This window comes from Eleutherodactylus coqui, chromosome 5 (genome assembly GCF_035609145.1).
Source record: "Eleutherodactylus coqui strain aEleCoq1 chromosome 5, aEleCoq1.hap1, whole genome shotgun sequence".
In the NCBI taxonomy this organism is placed as follows: Eukaryota; Metazoa; Chordata; class Amphibia; order Anura; family Eleutherodactylidae; genus Eleutherodactylus; species Eleutherodactylus coqui.
This window is the reverse complement of record NC_089841.1, coordinates 118,513,682-118,541,155: the sequence shown is the minus strand read 5'-3', so window position 1 is coordinate 118,541,155 and position 27,474 is coordinate 118,513,682. Positions and strand designations below refer to the sequence as shown.

General features: G+C 44.0%; 1 protein-coding gene across 3 annotated transcripts in view; it reads left to right on the top strand.

Annotated features, from left to right (window-relative positions):
• Positions 1 to 2,947: 2,947 nt before the first annotated feature.
• EPB41L4A (erythrocyte membrane protein band 4.1 like 4A) overlaps positions 2,948 to 27,474 on the top strand; it is a 262,636-nt gene continuing 238,109 nt past the window's right edge. For all 3 annotated transcript variants that reach the window (XR_010792817.1, XM_066603055.1, XM_066603054.1), the window contains exon 1: positions 2,948 to 3,177. Coding sequence is in view for 2 of the 3 variants with exons in the window: in XM_066603055.1 (XP_066459152.1) it covers positions 3,079 to 3,177 (99 nt within the window). In the remaining variant the exon portion in view is untranslated. The remainder of the gene's footprint in view (positions 3,178 to 27,474) is intronic.

Genomic DNA, 27,474 nt, shown 5'->3' with positions numbered 1-27,474 from the left:
AGGAATATTGCTAAAATTTCAGCTGTTCCTCATCACAGACACGCTAAAGACAATCGTCGTCGCCCTCATCCATTCCCGACTCGACTATTGCAACTCCCTTCTCATTGGCCTTTCCTGCACCAGACTCTCCCCTCTCCAATCAATACTAGATGCGGCAGCTAGACTTCCTATCCAACGGCTTCTCCTCTGCATTATGCCAGTCGCTGCACTAGGTGCCCATACACTACAGAACTCAATTCAAACTGATCACTCACAATGCTCTCCATGACACCGCGCCACCATACATTGCTTCCCTCCTGTCCATACATCACCCAGCCCGCACACTCCGATCTGCTAACACACTTAGACTAAACAACCCTCTAATACAAACCTCATATGCTCACCTCCAGGACTTCTCTAGAGCAGCACTGATCCTCTGAAACGCTCTACCTCCTCAAAAGTTGCATACCAAAGCTCCTAATATAGTCCCCCACCCCCACAATATGTACACCTCCTGCCCCATATCTCCTGTACTAACCCCACCCCGTTTGTCCTAAAAACTGTATATCACATGTTATCGTTGCATTGCTGTGCTCCCCCTTCTGTCCCTTTACCTTCTGTATCACCCCACCCACTTTGTTTCCAAATTATTGAATACCACATGTAACTCTTGTAATTTTTGTACCTCTGGCTTATATTTCAAGCCCTTCCCCTAAAATCATGCTATGGGGATTGCCACGAAAGCACTGCTTTCAATGGGGCTGGCAGCAGCGCTGACCCCATTGGAAGCAATGGGATAGCATTCTGGACTTCTACCACAGCTGTGACAGCAGTCTGCAATATTCTCCCTTTGTTTTCAATGGAGCTAGTGCAGCTGCCGCTGGCCCCATTGAAAACACTGAGTGATATCGCAGATTTCTTCTCTGCGATGCAAAGCTCTGCTGAAACATCGCAAATGAGTATAATACCGTTGAAAATCATTGGTTTCATAATCATCGCTGTCGCATTGCAGAGGAGGAAAAAAAAAGTGGGTGTTCACTCTTAGGCCTCATGTCCACGGGGAAAATCAGGCCCGCTACGGATTCTTCATGGAGAATCCGAGCGGGTCCCTCCTGCCCCGCGGACATGAGGCATAAAAATAAGAATAAACTCACCTCTCGCCCGCTCCGGATCTTCCCTTCACTGCTTTATCTTCTCTCCGTCGCGGCCGTATCTTCTTTCTTCGGCCTGGCGGATGTGCACGACACGTCTGTTGCGTGCCGCGTGCACGCGATGGCCCGAAGAAAAGATCTGGCCGCGACTGAGAGAAGATGAAGCCGCGAAGAATGGAAGATCCGGAGCAGGTGAGTATATTCTGATTTTGGTCTTCCGCGGATCCGGACGGCTTCCATAGGCTTCAATAGAAGCCCGTGGGAGCCGACCCCGCGGGAGACCCGCACGAAAATGGAGCATAGTCCAGATTTTTTCATGCTCCATTTTTTTAAAAAAAATCCCTTTTATTGACCATCCGCGGGTATTTATCTACCCGCGGGTGGTCAGTGCATCCCTATGGGATGCGGATCCGCATGCGGGTGATCCGCTGCGGATTTTAAATAATCTTTTGCCCGTGGACATGAGGCCTTATAGCTTTTTAATGCTTCTTCACTGCCTTCTTGTTTCAGGCTTAAATGCTTTTTTTCATAGTTTATTGCCCCCCTTACATCTTTATACATGGCACAACTCCTGTAAGGTTATAGCTGAAAATGAATGATGTGTCTCAGAGTTGGAAGTCACACAGGCATATAGGGGTTGTGTATTATTCACATACGTAACCTGCAGTTCTAAGAGCCCATTGATTTATATTGGGCCATTCAGACATGCATGTTTTTCACACATGTATTAAGCACATGAAAAAACGCATCATTTCCTATTTTGTGTGATTCTTCAAGACTTGCCATTATTTTCTATGGCAGTGTTAAAAATCATATTTAAAAATCATATTGAAAAATCGCATGCCGTGTGATCTGCATGCGAGTGAGATAGGTTTTTAATTCAAGTTACTAAGAGAACCACATGGAAAAAAAACCAACCAGTTAGGCCAGTTCCACACGGGTGATCGTGATGTTGCTGCGAGAAAATTGTGGCAAAATTGCATCTTTGTTCTCGCGATTTTTGAGCGTCAGCAATGCTTTTTTTTCCTAAGAATAATCGCAATAAAATCGTGCAATTTAGTTATTTTTTAAATTGCAGAAGTCAATAGGACTTTCTAATGTTAAAATGGCAACGCAAGTTTATTGCGTTGTGATGCGATTAAAAGGAGGCTCCATAGGGAAGCATGGGAGATTTAAAAATCGCAGAAAGATAGAGCAGCGTACCTCTTCACTGGCTTCTATCCTGCGCCATTGCTATGGTGATGACGCAAGGGCCGTGGCCATTCTGCAATAATGATTGCAAAACGGCCGTGGGCCGGACTGCTTCTATTGACTTCAGTGGAAGCTGGCTGTGCGTAGCCTGCACAAAATTGCAGCATGGTGCATATTCTCATAGCATGCTATGGGCTGGATTTGCTGTAGAATCCGGAGGCGGAATCCCGGATTTCGCAATGCAAATCTGTCCATGTGCAGCAAGCCTTACTCTTGCATCATGGGAAAATCGCGCAATGTTTTCACCCTAAAACACCCTAAGTGCAGAGCAAAGAAAAATGGATGTTTTTAAAAATACAAGTTTTTCACGTGTGTCAAAATTGGTCAGATTTTCACAGACCACAATCGCACTTTCCTATGTGAATAGGTCGAATTCAGGTAGTTTCTAACAGCATCTTGCTGTGGTGTAATATCACGCTTACCCGGCAGAGGGCAGACGACGCATGCCGCGTAAGAAAACCCTGTCTGTAGAGGTAACATCCAATCACACGGGACCAAATGGAAACCCTGGTCTGACCCCGCCCCTGTTCGTGACGTCTCTCCGCCGCCCCGCCCCGGCTCTTTCTTCCATACATTGGCTGTAGAGCCCTAGTAACGCCGGTGTACGCGGCGGGCAGAGAACATGCCCAGTGGCCGGCCGGGCAGCACAGGGGGCGCTGCGCTGCTGTGACTGAGCCGACACCTGCCTCTCGCAGTGATGGGGTGCTTCTGTGCGGTCCCGGAGGAATTTTATTGTGAAGTTTTGTTACTGGATGAGTGCAAGTTGTCGCTGACCAGCCAGCAGCAGGGGGTGAAGGTAAGTGCGCCCTCCTGTGCCAGGGCTTTGTCTGCAGGGCAGTGCCTCCCGGCTGTCAGGTGCACCCACACACTTCTCTTGCCCGACCTCCTCCGCCGCTGACAAGTTGTGGCAAGCAGACAATGGCCGTGCACGCCCAGGACTAGGCAAAAAGTTGCTGCTCGGGTAGGATGGTGACGGTGGAGGAGTTATGAGCGCAGCTCCGGATTACTCAATGCAGCTCCTCAACTGCACATCCAGAGCATGTCCCGATCTGCGCTTTGTTCAGCCCTGTCATGTGGGTGCGCGATTCTTCATTGTGATCTGTGGCATAGGGTGAGATGGGCAGAAGCATGGATGGGCAGGGAGAGCTGCAGGGTAGCTGCTGGTTACAGGTGCAGCTCTCCCTGTGACCACTGCCAAGGAGCTCCTGCTAGAAGTAGTCCTGAGGAGGTCTCCTGCACCTTCACACATGACTGAGGCAGCAGGTACAGGTGGAGGTGGTCTGTGCCAGGTACTCCTGTCAGATGATGTGGGATCAATGGAAGGACCGCGGAGTGCAGTTATCCCAACACTAACCGCCTATCTCTTCCCCACTGGATAGGGGCTAAATTGTACATATATAAAAAACAGCTTACCACTGCAGCGATTGAATCGGGAGGTGCGAGGAAGGTGATAAATGTGTCATCTTCGGGGGTCTGAACCCCAAGGATAGCACAGTGTGAGTCTGTGGATGTAGCCAAGTGATCATGGAGAGTGATCTAAAAGCTGGGACTGTGATGTGACTTGTTGGCAGATGTCAACTTAGAAGAGAAGTGGAGTCAAGGTGAACCAAAGATGCTTTAGTATCAATCCAGCAGGTTATGCGTTTCGAGGTTCGCAGACCTCTTCATCAGACAGCTGGGTGAATGTGTGATTGTATGTTCAACAGTCCTGGTCCAAGGAAAGTAAGGTGATGCAGACTATAAGCCGCCAGGGTTGTGAAGCGGCTCTTAAGGGGGCTTTTACATGGAGTCATTTGTCGTTCACACGAGCGAATATTGACACAGTTCACTTGCACAGCCTGTTTATACTGGCAGATCGTTCAGTGGTTCACATTCCCTGTATAAGTGAGTGAGAAGGACTGAATGATCGGTATTTAAACCGAACGGTTGGCGAACAAGCCAAGAATGATTTTCATGTTTGCATGAAATGAACGATAAGTGCACAAGTTATCGTTCATCATTCAATCCTTGGCACGGAACGATTATAGTTCAGGTTCAAACGATCCAGCAATTTTTATTTCATTTTTTCAAGATAATCGTTCCGTGTAAAAGTACCTTAATATGAAGGTTTTGGGGCTAACACATTAGTAAATATGCCCCACTACCGCCTAAGCAATATTACCCTAATAACAGATCAGCGGGACGCTAAAAAGTAGGAAACTTCATATACCTTCTTTCGAGAGTATACTGTAATATAACTATATACTTTGATGGTAACTAACAATACTTAAGAGGTGCTCTTTTAAAAGGTTAGGCCCAAAACTGACTTATCACCTATCCACAGTATGGAGGATAAAAGTCTAATCGGTGAAGGTTTCACCCCTGAGACCCCCAGTGAGTCTGAGAACAGGGGTCCTATGTCTCGCTCTCTTCCTCCTCCTCACTCCGCATTGAGAAGGATGGAGCAATGGTTGAGTATGTATGATGCCGCTCTATCCAATCACTGTGGAGTGCTGTAAAACCTCAGGAGGACATGGGACCTCCATTCTTGGGATCGATTGGGATCTCAGCAGATCACCTAGTATCGGGGATAAGTCAATTTTGGGAATATCCTTTTAAAAGAGCACCTTCACAGTTTTGTATATTTCAGTAAACTCGAAGGATAAAGTAAATTCCGTTTTTACTCTTTCATGTCTTGCTGAACTGTTATTAAGGTACGATTACAAATTTGCTAATGTGCTTCTAAAATTTTGGTGTAAACTAAGTCAACCAATGGGTGGTATAAGGTTAGACGCAAGCAGCAAACTCATCATCCAGTATTGGCCACTGTCATAAACTTGATGGCGTTTTAGACTGGCTGATCAACGTTTGCACTAACTATTAGTAAATCTACCCAAATGGGTCTAAAAGGTCTGTTTTTGAATGAGTCTATAGGGTGAAGCTTCATTGTGGGTTTGGACCAATCACATTCACACTTGCTCATAGTCACATAACAAGTCCCTTAGCTTATAGAGAAAGTTGTTTAATGATGTATTCAAAAAAAATTGTAAAGCGAAAAAAAAAAAAAGTTTTAGTATCGTGTTAGAGAGTAGAACAAAATGTGATTGTTCCCAGTAAGAAACCAAGTCATCTTGTAGATACGATAGCTTTTAATGGCTAACAAAAATACATGATGTTATTGCAAGCTTTTGGATCCCCTCAGTGTCCTTCCTCAGGCATAATGGCGTATCCAAAAAATTGTATCACATGCCTCCCTTCAGTGTTTGGTAGTGAAAACAGTGAGCATGAAACCTCTGTGAACTGTTGTAAATAATAGAAAAAAAATCTTTAAACACATCTACAATGTTTCACAGAGCTTTTATGCAGCCTATTGCGTTTTCAGTCCCAAACACTGAATGGAGCATGTGATTAAATTTCTTTGCACACGAGCAATTGCTATGCTCATGAGGACCATGATGAACTTGATATGAGTTGTATTGAGTTGTCTAAGGGAATGGGGGCTCTTAGTTATAGATATTGGTGGGTTCTCAGCAGTTGGAGCCCCGCTGAGCTAACATCTTATCACCCAGCCTGGGGATAGTTAAAGGGGTTGTCCTGTTAGAAACTCACTTTTTAAATTTAAAGCCAAATCACGTAAAACAATAAAACAAAGAGTCACTTGGCTTCCCAGCCTGGCAATCCAGCTTTGCAGCTCCCTGATTATCCTGGTCGCTGTTGACAGGGATTGACAAGTGACCGCTGCCTGTCACCATTTGGAACTCCTGGAATCATGGTACCCAGAATGTGAGCACTGATGCCAGGAGAAGGGGTGGTGACGCTGCAGCCTCTGATTGACAGGCAGCAGTCACCTATTACTGTCAGTAGAGACCAGGAAAATTGTAGGGCTGCCGGGGCTGAGGAGGGTAAGCACGCTTTGTTCTATTATATTCAGTGATTTTATCTCTAAGTTTAAAAAGTGATTTTCTTATTGGACAACCCCTTTTAAAGAGAATCTGCTGGCAGATTTATACCACCTGATTCTCTTTGAGGGTATGTCCATACGCTGCTTACTCGCAGCAAATCCGCAGCGTATTTTGGTGTGAAAATGCTGCTGCTTTGCTGCATATTTCACTCTTTGCATTGCAGGGGTGAAATATGCATTGAAAGTGTGAAGCATAACTTGACTTGCTGCGCCACACATCTATTAAAGGGGTTGTCCCGCGCCGAAACTGTTTTTTGTTTTTTTTCAACCCCCCCCCCCCGTTCGGCGCGAGACAACCCCGATGCAGGGACGTACAGAAAGCTCACCGGAGCGCTTACCTTAATCCCCGCGCTCCGGTGACTTCTATACTTACCTGTGAAGATGGCCGCCGGGATCCTCTGCCTCCGTGGACCGCAGCTCTTCTGTGCGGTCCATTGCCGATTCCAGCCTCCTGATTGGCTGGAATCGGCACGTGACGGGGCGGAGCTACACGGAGCCTGCATTCTGCATGAGCGGCTCCATAGAAGATTGCAGAAGACCCGGACTGCGCAAGCGCGGCTAATTTGGCCATCGGAGGGCGAAAATTAGTCGGCACCATGGAGACGAGGACGCTAGCAACGGAGCAGGTAAGTATAAAACTTTTTATAACTTCTGTATGGCTCATAATTAATGCACAATGTACATTACAAAGTGCATTAATATGGCCATACAGAAGTGTATAGACCCACTTGCTGCCGCGGGACAACCCCTTTAACTCCTGGATTTAGCCAGTCTTGAGACTCTCATCCACTGTGCTGCTGCTTTTCTGTGTGCAAAATACGCTTGAAATTCAGCCCTATGTGAACACCTTTAAATCCTGTTACTGAATGTGTTAGCAGTGTAGCGCAGAGCTTTGAATATTGTGTCCGATTTCTAGTAACAGACATTTCTGAGTGATGCCGAGGGGTAAATAGTTTGGCAATGCTCATAGACTTGTTACTGGAATATAGCTCTGTATAATCATTTCGTACTGGGAATCAGTGGTGGTCCCACATCATGTCACATCTACCTATAACACAACGTTCAGATCGGTTTAACATGCCCCTTTTACATACTGGTTCACCTAACAAAATCCAGTGTAGTTTAAGAACAGACGGGGGAATTTGTTAAAAGGCTTGTCCAATGAAATATATTATTTAAAGTTCAATCCAGGATATAATTATACACTTTTTTTTGTATTTACACTTCTTAAAATAAGGTTTCTATTCCCAGACATTCCAGGAGTAATGTTAGAATAGCGCTACCTGGTGTTTCTATTCTGTGTCTATCTCACTAATTGTGCAAAGGTGGTCACACATGCTCAGTCTGGCTTCTCTCTTTGCTCCACTGGAGAGATCCTTGGTGTGGTAAGCGGTTGCTTTGGAAGTTGCAGCATGTTTTCTGATTGCAGAAGAGATGCTGAACAAGTGATAAGAGATGAGACAATGCTACTTGACAACTATCTGTATAGGACTGTACATTCAGGGGTAGCTGTTGGTCACTGATAGGACCGCCCATTGGACTGTCCAGCTCGGAATGAGCAGAGATTAAATGAACAAAATACAAGTTATACTTACTCTTTCTCCCTAAATCTGTATATTAATATGCTCCGCTCCTCCTGGTCTATAACGTGATGCCTGCAATACAACTCAAATATTCGAAAGTAATATCTCCGTATGTAAAGTGTTGCTATAAGTACTGGAATCCTACATGGGTGCTCTGTTATATATATAATACACTTTAGTTGGGGTTACCCGCCTATCAGAATGCTGTCTCAGCCTTTCAGCAGGAATGGACACCACATGCATACAGGCTTCAGAGACTTGAAATTCTTTAACTTCTGGCTTCCACCACCATTTATTCCATATCGCAGCAACACGTGTACAGCATACAACACTCAGGGCTCAAAACCCACATGGTCTCCATCACCACCCCTCACCTGGGGAGTCTAGAGGCATCCTCCTCTGTCAGCCTTGGGACGGGCCTCGACTGGTCCATGACAGACCTCCTAGTTCTTGATGCGGCTTCACACCACCTCACTCTGGCTCTCAGCCAACTTCTCCCTAAGTGTGGCAGGAAGTCATACTTTTATGTTACTTCCTGCCACACCCACATGTGTTCTTTCTAATTTCTGCAGCCTGAATTCCTATCTACAGCCCTAATGCAGGACATTCATGTAAGAGATTGGCAAATATTGCTTTTGATAAATGCCTTAAACTGCTTTGACACAGAACGAATATTGTTAAAAAAAAATCGTTTGAATTCCAACACGGCCAACGATCAAATTCATTCACTCATCCTTCATTCAATGCAAGCATGAAACTCATCGTTGGTTCGTTCGCTAATCGTTCGGTTTAAACCCCATTTGTTAAGTCGTTTTCATTCACTGGTACAGAGAACTGAACTATCCTTTTAGAAGAATAAAGGTAAATCGTTTTATTTATTTGCTTAATGCCTCATGTCCACGGGTGGGTTGGATTCTGCCCGTGGGAGCCTGCAGCAGAATCCGACCCTGCCCGCAGCCGAAGACATTTTTTTTTTCTACCTGTCCCGAGCCTGTGCAGGTCTTCTCTGTTCCTGTCTGGATCTTCTTTCTTCTGCACTGCGGATGTGTGCGTGTGGAGTCACGCTGCACGCAGTACCTTTTTTTTTTTTCTCGAAATCCTGCTTTTCCGTGGTATCCGCAATTGAATTGTGGGTGGGCCGCAGATCAGATTGCTTCCATTGACTTCAACGGAAGACGTCCGTGTGGGAACCGCAGGAAAATGGAGCATGCTGCGATGTTTTCCGGACCAAAAGGTCTGCAAAACAAATCGGAATGCTTTAACCCTTTGCAATCCAATTTTGGATTCAGGGTTTCCTAGGGGGCTTTCTCTTTCTGCCATTTTACAATGGCGCCATCTGCTGGCTAAAACCAGTACTGTGGTATGGGACATGCTGGAGAGGCCTGCTACAACAGAGCGGCCAGTAATATACAGTAAGGATACCCTGCCGAACGTCTTCTGATATCGGAGCTGTACAGCCTTCAATCCGAATGTCTGAAGACGTGAGACAGTGGATTGGAAGGGGTTAATGTATTTGCGGACGCCCATGCATCCCTATGGACGGCTTGATTTGCGTATCGTCCGCGCAGGTACCCCCCGCGGATTATGCAAATCAAACCTGCCCATGGACATTGGATCTAAACTGAATGCCCAAGCAAACGAGCAAACTGTGACATCATTTGCTCGGGTGAACAATTATCGCTATGTGTAAAAGTACCTTTACCCAGAGGCATAAATTGAAGCTCCCGGGCCCCAATGCAAAACTTGCAACAGGGTCCCCAACTATAATGCTTTATTCATAGTACTGGGCTCTCTATATAGAAAGGAGAGGCCTTATGGGACCCCTAAGGCTCCTGGGCCCGGGTGCAACCACATCCCCAATAGTTACGCCAATGTTTTTACCGTTCTGTGGCCTTTGGCCCTTAAGATGTGGGATTTAATTTCTACATAAGTCCCAGACAATAAAACCTGCCTCTCCAGTCTTTTAATATACTTGGCAGCTGTTTGACAAGCATGTGTCAGAGAATGGGAATCCCCCCAGGGGCAGTCGGGTTATCTCTGTATGTATGGGGCATATTACAGCTGGGAGCTGGTATGTAATGTGCAGATGATGGCTTCATGTACTTGTTTATAGGCAAATTTGTTCTCTAAGTGGCCCCTTCCTTCTCTTCCAGTTTTATAGCATTGAGTGTTGTACCAAGTCACTGTGTTATAAGTAGAGCTTTGGAGTCAGTAAGTGAAACTTTCTCTATTTTTCCCCACTCCGACTCCTGCATAAATGGCTCATCTATAATAATCAGTTCTAAGTTTAAATAGGGGAACATCAGGCTTACTATATATTATATTCTTTTTATTTTGAAGCTGGAGTCACAACATTTCTTCCAACTCTGTCCAAAACTAACTAATTCCACAGCCCTGGTTATAAAGTTATATATGATGACATTTTAATAACTTTGTGCAAGTAACGTGAGCAGTAGATTTTTCTTTTGGCCTTCATTTGTTAACAGATAATAATAATATTTATGCAATGCCACATCTTTGGCCGGGTCAGATTCAGACTGCGAAATCTCGCAGTGGTATCAGACCCTGTACCCTGGCATTGACCCCCGTGTACCTGTCTTGAAGTCTTCTTTCTGCTCTGCGGATATGGCGGCTGGCGCACCGCCGCAAAAGTGCAGTACAGAGAGTTGCAATGACGCAGATTCGCTGCGACGTGCCGCAGGACGGACAGCTGCCATTGACTGCAATGTGTGAGGCTCACACTAGAATAGGACATGCTGCTATATTTTTTATTTATTTTTTTTAATTCCCCCTCGCAAGTGGACAATCGCAGTTCATTTCCACTCGTAGGCATGGAAAAGCGTTTTTCACAGCATGTCCTACGGGGAGTTTTTGCTGCAGAATCCAGAGGCAAAGGTGCACCTTCACACATGACTGGGGCAGGAGGTACAGGTGGAGGTGGTCTGTGTCAGGTACTCATGTCAGATGATGTGGGAAACAGGAGGTACGAGGAAGGTGATTAAATGTGTGATCTCCAGGGATTTGAACCCTAAGGATCACAAGGAAGGCACTGTGTGAGGCCCAATGTCCACCGGCAAAATAGAATTTGTAACTCCATGCGGGTCTCCCGCGCACTTGATCTGCACCCATAGGGAATCATTGGACACTCGCAGGTAATGAAATACCTGCAGATGTCATGTTTCCCTGGCACGCGGATCGCACATGCGGGAAACCACCCGCAGCATGCTCCATTTTGTGTGGGTCTCCCGCGGCTTCCATTGAAGCCTATGGAAGCTTTCCGGTCCTGCGGCACACCTGCAGCTGTATTTGTTCTGTGCCGCGGGAAAGCAGGAGTACAAAAGAAATAGCACATCTACCGGGCCAAAGAAAGAAGATCCGGCCGCCATGATGGGCTGATCCGCAGCATTCGGACAGGTAAGGTGGGCATAGTAGGGCACATGGACATCATTATCTTAATAACACAGTGAGAGTGAAAGAAAAATGGCTTAAGGCGCAACAACTCCAAAACATGATGATGATGGTAAGATGTGAAGGTTTTATGCGGAATAAGTTGGCGCTATACAAATAAAGATTATTATTATTATATGAAGAGTAAAACCAGCAGAACAAACACGTTTTGAGAAAAAACCCTGTTCTTTAGTAATTGATGGGGAATAACATGTTGGTTAGCTACCAGGCTGCAGGTGTGGCTCCTGGTGTCTGAAGTGTAGATCTGCACTTCAGACACAAGGAGCCACACCTGCAGCCTGGTTCTCTTCATATAGCTTCCCTATTAGCCGTGCTGGCACGGCAACCTAAATACTAACCATAGCCATCCAGCATGTTATGTCCCAGCAATCACTGAAGAAGAGGTTTTTCCTCCAAAACATGTCTGTTCTGTTGGTTTTACTTATATAAAATCTTCATATCCCACCATCATCACTACTTTTATTGGAATCGCGCTTTCAGCCATTTTTTTTCTCACTCCCAATGTGTACATCTTGACCTGTCTTGTACAGGTACACGTCTGTCTGGTACCACCTCCTATGCACACTTATACCACTATTCATCAACGAACGTTATACATCCACTCATGGAGTAGCTCCACCACTTTCCTTTCACCCGTTATCTTAATGAGACAACCCCTTCAAAAAAAAAAGAGATCAAGGGGAACATCATGCAAGAAGGGCATGCTAATGAGAAAATAGCTGTTGGACTATTTATGGGGAACCTCAACATGCTGTCCTAAAAATGGTGTTTATAATGTGGTGTTTATATCTGTGGTATCAAGACAGTTGCTTGAAAGCATACCTATGCTTTCTGATGACATTTCAGAATAAGTTGTGCGTGTACATGAGAAATAACACTAATACTAAGGGCTCCCACCCACTGGCGTTTTTTTCTCCACTGCGATGCGATTCTAAAGTTAAAGTCTCGCATCGCAGTGCGAGGAAAAACGCAGGCAGATATCCCGATATCGCTGCGACATCGCCAGTCTTTTCAACGGGACCAGCGGCAGCAGCGCTAGCCCCATTGAAAAGATATGGAGAATGCCGCTGACTCCTGCCACAGCTGTGAAAGCTGTCACAGCTGTGGCAGGAGTTTCCTTCATCCCCGCGGGGATGCAGAAGTCAGCGGCATGCTATCCCATTGCTTTCATGAATGAATAGCTAAGAGCTATCTGTCATTGGCTGAGCGCTCAGCCAATAGCTAAGCAGTAGCTGCTATTGGCTGAGCCCTCAGCCAATCTGCACAGCCCTTTCAGGAGGCGGGGATTTTTAGATCCCCGACTGCTGAAAGAGCTCAGTAGCGGTTCCGGGGAGCCAGCCGGAGGACGCGGCTGACAGCAGGAGAGGTGAGTAACTTTTTTATTATTTTTTTTAACCACTTTTTTATGATTATCGGGGAAGGGCTTATATTTCAAGGTCTTCTCTGATAATCATTCTGCAGGGCTTGTCAGAAACCACTGCTTTCAATGGGATCGGCAGCAGTGCCGATCCCATTGAAAGCAATGGGATAGCATGCCGCTGACTTCTGCAACAGCTGTCACAGAGGGTTCCTTCATCCCCGCGGTCCCTGTGGGGATGAAGGAAACTCCTGTCACAGCTGTGGCAGAGGTCGACGGCATTCTCCATATCTTTTCAATGGGGCTAGCGCTGCTGCTGCTGGCCCCATTGAAAAGACTGTCGCAGCGATATCGCTGCGATTTTCTCGCACTGCTCTGCGAGAGTTTTCACTTACTCTCGCAGCGCAGTGGAGAAAAAAACGCTAGTGGGTGGGAGCCCTAACTGTTATGATTGTATCCTGCTTTTTTTTTAGCAGTTTTCCCATCTGCAGGCTATATATTTAATTCTCACTTTACCCTGAAGTAATAGGTGGAGACGAGCTGTTATGATGTCTTGATACACTGCACACACAGAGAAGAGATCTGGCTCCCCTGTAACTGTCTTTCATATACAGAGAAGCAGCAGCAAGAGTAATGTTATAAAGTACCGAGCAGTGCAGATATATGATTCTAGTAGCTGTGGGACAGTAAGTCTGGGTTCACACAGGGTGGATTTGCCACGGAAATTCCGTACGGAATTTCGACACAGCAATTCGGCCTGCGGCCGCTAATACCGGGGTTGGCTAGCCATGAGGATGAGATTTCTCAGAAATGTCGTCCATACGGAACGGCGAATCCTGTGCAGCATGTCCATTCTTTTTTTTTTTTCCCATTGCGGCCGTGCTCTTCTCTATGGGAGCACAGGCCGCAACGGAAAAGCGTGCAGCTAGGCCGCTCTGAAACCCGTGGCTAAGTGCTGCGGGTTTCCTGATGTGTGAAAATGTTTCCCTATGGAGCTTCCTTTTTATCACATCACAAAGCACGATGCATTTTTAACATTAGAAAGTCCTATTGACTTTCGCGCTAAAAAATTGCGGTAAAATGACAAATGGCAGCAATGGTTTTGAGAGAAAAAAAAAGCAGCCCTGATGCTCAAAAAAACGTAGGAATAAAGATTTTCTCGTGGTGATATCACGATCGCCCCTGTGAAACTACCCTTAAGTTTCAAACTCCCTGTGAAAGTGTGATTTTTCTGGTAGAAAGTATTCTAGTGAAGTAATCCCTGTACGCACACCCATTACTGTATCTGTCCATCTACACTGATCATATCTGTCACTTAGAGATGACTTTATTCTTACATGAGTTTTAAGGTTTTTTTTTTTTTTGCCCTAACCAAAACGTGTGCTTCAGGAAGCTAATGACATCTTACATTTAAGCTACAGCCACGTCCGTAAAATAACCTGTCAATCCACAATGTATCACAGCTAGACATGAGGAAAAGCCTGAATGTGGGGTATTGTCACAGAAAAGTTGCTGTAAAATATTGTTGTTTTGAATGCATCGATTTAATCAAATTGCTAAGCTCCACATAAGTGTTTATTTGTATTGAAATGTAAATTCAGATCAGCTTTTGCAGTAATGTATTCTGATTCTGCAGCAGTAGAACAGCCACTGACTTGCGCCTTGCCAGGAACAAAGGCCTCCACAAATCCGGCCATAAATTAACTAGTCTTAGGAATTACCTTCACATGGCTAAACTAGATTAGTAATTTCTCCGGGGTTTTTACAGATGAGACCAGCATTGTCTGACCCACCTGGGACTTTCCATCAACAGAAACTAGGATCCCCTTTTTTAATGTCCCTCCTCCCACTCTTATCAGAGTTTAATTAAATACATAACACAATGTGACAGACAGAAAGCTGATATGTTGGTGGCTTCATGATTTAGTGTTAGGCATTTTTCATTTCAGCATTAACCAAAAAACACTAATACATCTGAGAAGCTTCTGAGAGAAGTGCTGTCGCCCCTCATCTGTTAACTTGTAATAACAGTGCAAGTAATGGGCATTATAGTACATCACCAGGGTCAAAGTGAGGATAATCATTTTGTATTAAATTATTGTAATGAAACAAAAGCTTTAAGTACCTAACAACATTTAAATTTTTTTTTTTTTAAAGTACCTTGGGCAAGAAGAGGTGTACCGTAGTTACTCCTTGTGGAGAGCACCAAGTAGGTGTGAGGAGACTTGTAAGCCCATGCATGCTCCTCTGGGAAAGTTACAATGCAAATGAGAGATGGTACAGTTCTTCTAGGTCATATATTGACTTGCAGAAATGCTACCTAATAGGTGGCGCTCTGGAGGCAATGTACTTGTCATGCAAATGAGAGAGGATGCCATTTGCATGACAAGTACTTTGGTAAAGATACCAAAGTTTCCTATAGAACCGTTCAGATGAATGAACTTTAGGCTCGCTGTCCACGGCCGTGCCGGAATATCGCTAGCGATATTCTGCCGTGGGGGAGCAGGGTGGAGAGCTTTCAGGTCTCTGTGCTTAGCCTATCTGACAGGCTAACCGCAAAGAATCGCAGCAAATCGCAGTATGCTGCGTTTTGAATCCCGCGAGCAGAGAATTGCTATGATTGCACCTATCAAAGACTTGACATGTGACTGCATACTCACATCTAAGGTCCGTGCTGCTAGAAAATAGGACCTGACCTATCTTTCGTGCGTGCTTTCCATAGACTCCTATGGGAGCTGGAAAACACGCACCATGCACCTCCGATTGTGTGAACGGGCTAATTCAAATAGCTGGAATTCACCTGATCATGTGATCTTTAGTGCAGTATAGCTGCGATCTTTCACACCCCTATACTGCGTGCAAACAGCGCTTCTTTTCTTAAACAAAAATTGTTTTCCATCCCCATATTCTGAGACCTGTCAACTTGTTTTGTGAGGTCTCACATTTTGTGGAGTGAGCTGTAGTTTTTATTAACACCATTTTGGGGTACATATTTTTGATCACTTATTTTTTTGGGACCGAGGATTAAAAGAGAAGTAGAAAGAGAAAAAGAAAAAGCAGTTCTGGCATTCCGTCCTTTTTTACGCTCTTCACTGTGTGGGATAAATGTTGCAATATGTTAATAGTTCGGACTTGTACACGGCGATACCAAAAAAATGTGCATTCTAATTGCTCAGTTTTTTATGGGAAAAGTATTTTTTTTATTTTTAAGGTTTTCATTTTACCTTAAAATTTATTTAAAAAATGTTTTACATTTTTTTATTTGTGATCATTTGACTGCTTGGACTATGTACTGCTATACTTTAATATTGCAGTATATGGCAATTTTTGATGTTGCCTTTCAAGCTCTGCCATCTATGCCTGACAGCCCTGGGAGCCTACAGTAGGCTTCAGGCTGCCATGCTAGCCCATCAGCACCCTACGAATCCCTTCCCTTGCACTGATGGGGTGTGGGAAGGGGTTCCCCCTCCTGCTGATTGTTTAGATGTACGGTCAGCTTTGACCGTGGCACCTAAACAGTTAGGGCTCCTGTCCACAGGCGATGGTTCATTGCGTTACCTGCAGCGATAATCCGGCCGTGGTAGTGCAGTGAACGCTTTCCATAGCGTTGCTATGGAAAGCACAGCCTCAACGTCCACAAGCAGAGGATCATAGCAATTATCCGCTCACGGGATTCAAATCGCAGCATGCCTCGATTCTCCGCGGTGAGCCTGACAGCTCTCCTCCGCAATATTCCGTCACGGCCTTGGAAAGGGGGCCTTAAATATCGCAATTTGAGCTAACTCTGATCGCACCAGTTGACGGGTATGGAATCACGGGTATGGAGCGACCTCTGCTCTTAAGCCTGCTCCATACACACTTCAGGACTGCAAGAAGTTTATAGTTGTTCGGCGATCCTGCAATGGTTAAATTAAAACAAACTATAATTACTATTGGTATTACAGCATCTAATAACCCATATAATAAAATTAATATACTATTTATCTCATTTGGTGACCACTGTAAGAAAAAAACAGCATTGTTGCAGCTTTGCTATTTTTTTATCTTTCGCCTCACGAAAAAACTAAAAATGATAATCGTATGTGCCTCTAAAAGACACCAATGAAAACCACAAGTTGGACAGCAGTAAAAAAACAAGCTCTCACATAGCTCCAGGATGGAACAGTAAAATTGTTCTGGTCCTTGAATGCAGACACAAAGTTTAAAATAGTGTTTATTGGGCAAAAATAAATGCCTAAATAAAACTATATAAATTTGGCATAGTTAGTAATTACTGCGATTTGCGGTATTGTATTATGAAAAAAGGTATTGTCATATACCGCACGATAAATGCCATAAAATAAGTGCCTAATTCGGTAGAGTGAGAGGAGCTAGAAGAGCAACAAGCTGTGCCTAGCTAGGCAGCAATCCCTGTGGTACAAAAATCACTGTACAACTTGGCAACCCATCTCAACACCCCAGATAACTGGTTTTATAGTTTTTAGTAGCTTGACAGCAAGGATTCTATAGAACTCCATAAAGGACAATACTAAAGTTAGACACCCGTAGCAAATTTTGCTTGATCCAAGTAAGTTGATCGGTTACTTGGCTTCTGGAATTTCTCCAGCCCCATGAAAAGGCGATTTTTTTTCCTCTTATGGAGAAAGCAATGGCATTTATATACAGTTTAGCAACTTGGCAGAAGAGGCTACTCAAGGACTGGTTATATATACTGGTTGTATTCTGGAGGAAATGTGAATGTTTTGTATTATAACCTAGAAAACATTCTTTGCTGATCTGTACCCAAGTTCCTGGCAAAAGACAGTAGTACTGTGAGAAAAAGAAAGCCTTTTGCACCATTGGCCAGGCAATACATTATGCAAGCTAACTTCGGTACTGGTGTATCTTGTCTCTACCTGAAGAATGGGTGGAGACATGGGTTGTGCAGGATGGGTTATAGGGGAGGGTCAGGTGATATCCACAGCATCGGATTGGCTGCCATCTCCGCTGTTAGTGCCTCTCTCACTGTGCCAGTGCCGGCCTTTCGTCATTGATTTTGGACCTAATGGCAGTGTTCCCGTGGCGGCCTGCAATATGCACTATCAAGGACGCTGTAATTTTCACCTCCCATCTGCGCTTGTGGACCTGCTGCCAGTGTTCCCCTGGCGGGCTGCAAGGTCCACTCTGGACCACCCATTGTGACTTTTCTAGGTGGTCTTCCATGTCCCATCTTGGGTCCTGTCAGTGATCCAGATGTACCTGGATAATTTACCCTCCTGTCAGTCACCCTGCCGCTCACCCATCTCTCCTCCTGCACGGTGAGTGTCCTGGCCAGCCTCCGCTACAATTTGTCCTCCTCCTACTCATCAGAAGCCAGCCCTGCTCTTACCATGACGGCAGCGCCGCTGTCAACTACAGCGACGTCCGGTCGGGCGCTATCACTCTCGGCCCCGAGCTCAGTTCACTGCTGGAATATGGTGTCAGACGCACCCTTATGCCGGCATGCAGCTAGCCAATCGGCAGCTGTGGGCAGTACCTGTAATTCCATCTGCACATACTTTTGCCTCCACCTATGGTTCCGGTGGAGACAAGATACACCAGTACCGCTAACTTCATGGCACAGTTTTGGAAACTATACATATTCTGGAAAACCACTCAAATCTATATATGCTTAGAAAAGAGATTTGTTTTTCATGACCCCAAAACTGGTTCTGATCATGGGTCATGATAGTATGTTGTCACTGCATGCTTTTGTCGCAGTTCACCTGCTCTTGCAGCTGCGAGTGTTCACTGTCTTGCTCCAGCTTCTTCCTTCTCCTCTGCTTGCTCCATGACTTCTGCGCATAAGGCTCATGAAGGCAAAGTAGGTCCACATCCGCCTGTTTGACATATATAACTAAGGCCGGTCTCACGCGACCGGATTTGAATTGCAGATTCCACGATCGTATGATCTGTGGTAATACCTAGTTCAATCAAATACATGGGATTACTCAATTCTGCTCCCATTTGCAGGTCGGCATTAAGTAATCCGCTTACTGAAAACAGAATGCAGCATGTTCTATTTTTACCCTTAATATCTGCGATATAGAGCCCATTGTGCTCTATGGTCGCGAATATACCCGCAGTCCATACACAATTAGATTAGTGTATCCGCAGCCCATACCAAACGATGATGTAGGAAGTACAAACAAAAAAACTGTACTGTGCATGACCGCTTGTGTGTGTGGGCGCGGTTATACATAATACAATTATGCGCCATACGTAGGATCACTGGCCAGGCTTAGACGGAATCCGCAACAGGCCTCCCGCATGCGGAATCCGACCCAGTTATGTGAGCTTCCAAAGCATTTGTCATTTCAACAGCCAACTGGACCTCACTGTTCTCAGACTGCACCCAAATGTGGTGCAGATCATGCAGTAAAAATTGAAATTCCAGAATTTGTTTTTTTTTGACTGCTAAAATATTCCCTCATGTGACAGGTAAAACCCCCTTTGTGTATTGCATTGAGTCTTATGAGGATTCTGGCACCAACTAGGTTAAGTAGAATTCGACGTGTATAGACAGGAGCAGTGTGAAGTGTAGATGAACTCTTGAGTGTTTCTTTTATCCCTGCTATGTTGTGTACGGCTGAGTGTTATTGACATTCTGTACCCACCATACGTCTATTGAGTCTGGTTTGTTGGCTGATAAATCCATTAGCTGAGATGAAGAGTTGCAGCGTTAATACGGCTGTCCTAATTTCTTCTGACATTTTACTTCCCATCTGACTCATACAACCTGATGTACAACAACTACACTTCAAAGGTGAAGTTTTCAGCTGGATGCAGCAAATCGCATGTCAACCAAGAGCACTTCTCTCTAGGAAGAAAGCAGAAAGACATCAATTTCATATGTAAGGCATTGATTTTTCACTAGGGACAAGCTCAGCAAAGCTTGAAAGATCAAGATTTGCAAATAAAAGCTTCTGACACATGTAATCTGCCTTTTACTAAATTAGTACAGACTTTGATATTTTAGAAATTCCAAATACTTAGCATATCAATGGCCTGAAAAGTTTGTGGAGTAACTTTTGTGAAACTTTTTTGCAATATTTATAACTTTGCCTTCCTAGCATGCAACTGTCGTTCAGCTGTTGGCAGAACATCCGTACGCACAGGAATGAAATATGTGGCATGGATATCAATGCAAGAAATGAAACAATGGTGTCTTTATTGCCATTGTGTTGCTAATGTCATTACCACAATTGTGCCATAATAATAGTAGTCAATGAAAACGCAACTTCACACGTTCTGCACTTACTGATGCAATCAGAGTTCTTGTAAAAATGTTACATTAGAAATTAAATAGATTGTCCCTAAAAGCTTTTTAGAAGCGTGATACTTTTTTGTAAAGCTAACTCATTTAAGCCTCTTGCAGTTCTTGATTAAACTAATGTTGAGGAACAAAGGTGGTATCTATTGTGAGTGCCATTTTTGGGGTTTCTCTATGTCACTGTGTAAATATTGTCTTTGGTTAGGCTGGAAGAGGTGAGTCATCATTAAAGATCTGTAGAGGGAAATTGTCTTTTTGGCTATACATTCTTCCAGGCAGAATGAGGTACTGAGCGAGTCCGGAGCTGGTCCAGCAACAATTTCATTGCAGCAGCCCCCATTTGAAAAGGTCTGTGGTGAGCCACATCTTTAAGCGGTTGTATGAGATTACAAAAATAGACTCTGCGTCTTTCATTTTCCAGTAATGTTGCCACATGGACTTGACTGGTATTGCAGTTCAAATTAGAAAGATTTAAGGGGCAATTACTTATGCACATGGGGAATATAGGTGTTGGTTGAGTGTTTTTTAACCCTTTCCAATCCACTGTCTGACCTCTAAAGACATTATGATTTAAGGCTGTACAGCGTTGATGTTGGAAGACGTCCATCGGGGTTCTCTTACTGTATATTGCCAGCCTCTCTGCTGTCGGAGCCTATCCAACGTGTCACCTCATGCAGTACTGGCTTTAGCCAGCATATAGCGCCGTTATATAACGTCAGAAAAAGAGTAAGCCTCCTAGGAAAACCAAGATACAAATTGGATTGGAAAGGGTTAAATAAATAGTTATAGGTCAACTCGTCTCTTTGCCAGTGTGACGTCATTTTGGAAATGATTTGTCTAGTTGGGACAACCCCTCTAGTAATGATGAAAAGTTATTTCATTTAGTCTGCCATTTTATATAATATAATTAGAGTGTGCTGCAGTAAAGTGCACCAAATTTAGTGAAAGGCACACACCTCAGAATAAACTTCACGGATGTCTGGCTAGTCCATGCACCAGAATGGATCTTTGCCAACTATTTGCTGGCATAGATTTTCACTATAATTTCTGCGTAAGTTAGTATAAATCTGTTGAGCTGTAGGATGCCATACACCTTTTTACTGAGCCCTGTCTACCAAAAAAAAACTTGTGCAAAAAAGTCTAAAAGTTGCTAATTTCTGCATCTTTTTCATGGCAAAAAAGCAGGTGTAAGTCATTATATAAACTAATAAGATGTTTCCTAACTAAACAGATTAAAAAGTAATTGTGAATCCATTTCAACTGCTTTTGTGCAAGTGACAAAGGGTACACTAGAGAGGTAACCATGAGGCCACTCTCACACAGGCGGTTTTTACAGCGTGTTAGCGGGCGTGTAAAATGGTCACTAAACGCTGTACTGATCCTCCATTGATTTTATTGGGGATTCTCAAACAAACATTTTAGTGCAGCGTGCCTGACACCGCACTAATCGAACGCTGTCTGTCTGTTTTATTTCAGTGCATTACAGCGCTTTTTAATGCACCATATCGCCCATTGCCATGATGGGGTGTGTTTAAAAGCGCTGTTAAACGCATTTGAAAACGCTGTTCCAAATCGTTCTGACACTGTTTTTACAAACACCTATGTGAGACTGTCCTAAGACAACCTCCATAAAGGAATGGCCTTGCAGGTGGTTGCCACAGACAATTGCTCTCTTCTTATCCTTCCTGACTGCTGCTTATCTACTTTTGCATTTTACTAGGGTCCTTATCACTTCTCAGCATGAGGCAGTACCTACAACTCAAACTGGTTGCATAGGTTGTCCTGCAACTCCAGGATGGCACATCCATACGTTCCATTGTAAGAACGTTTGCTGTTTCCCCCAGTGCAGTCTCAAGAGCGTGGGGCAGATACCAGCACATGGTTCGTAACATGAGGAGAGCTACATGGGGCCATAGATGGGCATCATCCCAGTCTCAGGGACAGGAGAAGCACTGCCACAACGACCTCTAGTATTCTAATGGTCTTTATGTTTCTGGCCAAATTGTTAGAAACTGACTCCATGAGAGACCAACGTTCTGCAGTGGCACCTGTGTTCACAGCCAACCACCGTGTAGCTTGATTACCATTGAGAGTGCCTGGATCTTAAAGATACTATCAGTGAATGGAAACCTTTTTGGGTGTCACGTCTAGAGACTATCATAGAATGGTAGCGTTGGAAGGGACCTCCAGGGTCATCGGGTCCAACCCCCTGCTCAGTGGAGGATTCATTAAATCATCCCAGACAGGTATTTGTCCAGCCTTTGTTTGAACACTTCCATTGAAGGAGAACTCACCACCTCCCGTGGCAACCTGTTCCACTCATTGATCACCTCACTGTCAAAAAGTTTTTTTTTTCTAATATCTAATTTGTGTCTCCTCCCTTTCAGTTTCATTCCATTGCTTCTAGTCTTTCCTTATGAAAGACTGAAAACCATTCTTCAGCTAGTAATCAATATGGCAGCTACAAGATAATGTTCTGGAACTATCAGCTCAATGAACGTGGTAGGATTTCATTATTTAGTATATGTTACACACATTCTGTGCGCTCACATCTGGGACTGTTAGGAAATTGTGATCAGCTTGTCAGGAACGCTGCAGTAGTCCGTCAAACTAATTCATTTTTGCTTTGATGTTGCCAACTTCTTTTACATGTTCCAGACATAATGAATGGACTTCATAAGGCAGCGATTGTAAGTAGAAGCTGTCAGAAATATTTGATTTAAATCATTTATCTTGTGTGCCAGTAGCTTGCTGAGACACGTGTTATTATGAGGTAACGTTTTCTCACATTTTGAAACTTGAATCCTATATAGATTCTATAACTATAATTTTCAACCCTGCCCTGTGCCTTTTTTCCTGCGCCTGCCTGCACCTTACATCCAAATAACAGGACTCAGGTATTTTGGTATGTATTTTAGTTAAATATATCATTTCATATAGATGTTTAGTGCGGTTGTAACACTTATGCTACATTTACATAAGTGTTTATGTAAAAGTGTTTCATAAGTATGTGATAAAGCTCTTTAAAGGAGACAAAAGGCCTCCTGCTTCACTCCTTCCTGACAGCATCACGTAGCTATACATTCTGCAGTCCTGATGGATGTATGGAGCAGGCTCGGCAGCTATCAGCTGTTTTTGACAGCTGTTGGCAATTGCAGTGATCGGAGTTGGCTCCAATCTCACAGCAGTTAACTATTTAGATGCTGTGGACAAAAGTGACCATGAGTTAAAAGAACCAGCTGGAGGGCTAGAGCCTTTTTTAGTTTCCTATTGGGACACAATTGCAGGGTGCCGATGAGTTGGCATTACAGCCTGTAGCCTAGTCAAAGCTGGCAGGGATTAATAGGCAACAGTGAAACAAGGGGAGGAAGACCTGAGAAGACTCAAACTTCAAGGTTTGATTTCAGAAAGGCAGATTTTAATGAACTCAGAAAGAGGATAGGAAGGATCCAATGGTTGGATGTTCTTAAAGGGGTTGTCCCGCGCCGAAACAACTTTTTTTTTTTTCAATAGGCCCCCCCCATTCGGCGCGAGACAAACACAAGGGATGGGTTAAAAAAAAAAAAAGTTTAGTACTTACCCGAATCCCCGCTCTGCGGCGACTTCTTACTTACCTTACCAAGATGGCCGCCAGGATCTTCACCCACGATGCACCGCGGGTCTTCTCCCATGGTGCACCGTGGGCTCTGTGCGGTCCATTGCCGATTCCAGCCTCCTGATTGGCTGGAATCGGCGCACGTGATGGGGCGGAGCTATGCGATGATGCGTAGAAGGGGGCGGAGCCAGAACGCAGCTCGTGCCGAGGGCCAAGAGAAGTGAGAAGACCCTTCTGCGCAAGCGCGTCTAATCGGGAAATTAGACGGCACCATGGAGACGGGGACGCCAGCAACGGAGCAGGTAAGTGAATAACTTCTGTATGGCTCATATTTAATGCACAATGTACATTACAAAGTGCATTAATATGGCCATACAGAAGTGCTTACCCCCACTTGCTTTCTCGGGACAACCCCTTTAAGGACATAAATGTCCAAGGAGGTTGGGAAATATTGCTAAATGAGATAATCAAAGCACAATCGTTAACAATCCCTAAAAGAAGGAAGAATGGGAAGCATTTAAAGAGACCAGGATGGATGAACACAGAACATGCTAAACACATTCGTACATGCTAAAAAGGAAGAAAAATATGTTTATCAAATGGAAAGGAGGGGAAATATCTAAAGAAGAATATAATACAGTCTGCAGAAAATGCAGGACAAGTGTCAGAAAAGCTAATAAATGAATTGAGGCTTGCAAGATTGGCCAAAAGCAATAAACGAGGATTTGGGTGGTATGTCAAAAGCAAAAGAAATTTATGAAAAAAAGCATAGAGTCTAGATCACGTGAGGTAATTATCCCTCTCTACTCTTACTTAGTCAGAGCTCATCTGGAATACTGTTTCCAGTTCTGGGCACCTAAATTTAAGAAAGATATCAACAAAGTTCAGAAAAGAGTTACCAGAAGGGTGAGTGGTCTGCTAACCATGTCCAATGAGGAACGATTGAAGGATCTGGGAATGCTTACCTTGCTAAAAAGAAGGCTGAGAGGAGACTTAATAGCTGTCTACAAATATCTGATGGGCTGTCACAGTACAGAGGGATCAGCCCTATTCTCATTTGTACAAGGAAAGACTAGAAGCAATGGGATGAAACTGAAAGGCAGGAGACACAGATTATACATTAGAAAAAAAACCTTCTGACAGTGAGGTTGATGAAATATTGGAACAGGTTGCCACGGGAGGTGGCGAGGTCTTTTTCAATGGAAGTGTTCAAACAGAGGCTAGACAGACGATGACCCTGGAGGTCCCGTCCAACCCTATGATTCAGTGATTCTATGAAAACTACTATACATTGAAGTAATGCACTATATAATGTAGGCCGTAAAGTGATTGCAAGTTCACTTCTACTTTGGGGACTTAAAAGAATGTAGAAAAGGAATTAAAAAATCTCAACAAAGAAACCCCCCCACATATTTGGTATCGCTGGTTTCTGTTACCCAGTACCCCCCCCCCCCCCAAAAAAAAATTAAATGACTGAAAACATGTAAGTACCCCAAGTCTAATAAAAACTCCTCACCATGCAAAAGAAGGGCCTTACTATAGCTGCATAGATGGAAAAATAAAGTTGTGGGTCTCGGAATAAGGAAGATGACAGCATTTCTTTTTTCTAAATTTCTATAACTTTTTAAAGGTAGTAACACACAAACTACCAAAATACATTTTGGTTTCACTGTAATCCTACTAACCCCAGGACAAACTGCTTGTGTAATTTTTCTCTGCAGTGTGAATGGTTTAAAAACTAAAAGCACCCCCCTTCCCCCACCCCCAAAAAATTGCGCTTTTTTTTTTTTATTTTATTTTTTTTAAATTTCAAGTACATTAAATGGTACCATTTTAAAACCTACACATAGTAGTCCCACCAAACACAAGACTTCAGACCGTTACGTTGATAGAAAAATAAAAATGTTATCCTTCTAGAAAAGTTTGGTACTGTACAGTTATCCCAGTATGTCTAGTGGTGGTACTCACTCTTCTATTAATTATAAGATCATATCTATTTTTTTGGCTATATTGGTTGCTCTTTTAAGCAGCTACCTGGAATAATTCTTGCTTCTTCAAGCACAAACAGACCTTTTTTAGATTTCAAATTAAATTGTTTCAATTCACTTCAACACCTCTTTGTTCTGATGGAATGGACTTACTGTATGTCTGAGGTGATGGCTACCTGAGTTTAGTACAGTATTTCCAAATATGGGGTTTACAGTAAGTGGAAGTTTTAGTAACCTCACCAGGAATGGCTATGAATTGAAAATCTAAGAATGTTAGACAGCTGTGATCAAAATGATATGTAAATTTAAAGTTACAGTTCGTATGTAGTGCTATTCAAATAACCCACAAAGCTTGATATTGTAGGCACATCTCTGACCCAGATAAACAATAGACTAAGGCCTCATGTCCACGGGCAAAAGAAGAATTAAAATCCGCAGCGGATTTTAACACTTCTCCTGCCCGCGGATCCGCATCCCATAGGGATGCATTGACCACCCGCGGTTAGATAAATACCCGCGGATCGTCAATAAAAGTGATTTAAAAAAAAAAAAAAATAGAGCATGAAAAAATCTGGACCATGCTCCATTTTCGTGTAGGTCTCCCGCGGGCTTCTATTGAAGCCTATGGAAGCCGTCCGGATCCGCGGGAGACCAAAATCGGAATTTACTCACCTGCTCCGGATCTTCCCTTCGCCGCGGCTTCATCTTCTCTCCGTCGCGGCCGGATCTTTTTTCTTCGGGCCGGCGCATGCGCGGGGCACGCAACCGACGTGCCCTGCGCATCCGCTGGGCCGAAGAAAGAAGATCCGGCCGCGACGGAGAGAAGATGAAGCCACGGCGAAGGGAAGATCCGGAGCGGGCGAGAGGTGAGTTTATTCTTATTTTAATCGCTCATGTCCACGGGGAAGGAGGGACCCGCTACGGATTCTACATGGAGAATCCGTAGCGGGCCTGATTTTCCCCGTGGACATGAGGCCTAAGGGCTCCTACCCACTTGCGTTTTTTTAACACTGCAATCTCGCTGCTTTTTTTTAACGCGAATGTCAATGGGATTTTGACAAGTCCCATTGACAATCACGTTAAAAAAACCAAGTGGGTTGGAGCCCTAATATGGGTGATGCATTGATACCTATCATGTTATGGAATTAATTATCAGTAGTGTAAATAGCTTGCTCCTCCCACCAGAGCATGACAAAAAATTTGCCAGGGAGGGCAATAATTTAATTAATATACCACATCTGTTAAAATTGTTCATTAGAAAGGCCATAATTGAGTGGCAATAGAAGAGAAGTTACAAGCATTATTTGTGTATGGAGGCATATTGACTATACTTGGATGATCCATTGCTTCAAGACCCACCACCCTCTGTATAGTGAAGTATAGACATCACTTCACAATTAACCCAAATTTAGAGTTCAGATCACTTTGCATCATATAGGAAACCAGAATATCCCTTCAATCCTGAATTAATGTGGGGACTCTGAACAAGAGGCTGCAGCAAATATTATAGCCATTTACACAGCCCCTCAATCAGAGAGACAATAATGGAAGCCTTCAACCTCATTAAGGAGGCTTGTGGCCATTGTGAACTTTTGGCAAGGCTTAAAAAGTAGGAGTAGACAAACTTTGAACACATAGGGAATCAAACTGTCTTTGTTACAACCCCTAACGCCAGCACATCCTGTAATAAATTATAATTTAAGTAAATACTGTTTATAGTTAAAGGGGTTTTCTGGGAACACAATGGGAATTCTGAAAATACTGATATTTAGAAGGCACAGCTAAGTAGCGGCAACCTGGTGATCTGGACTCTCTTCTTCCTCCTATGCAGCCGCCGAATTGTCGCTGTTTACATGCATCACTTCCACAGC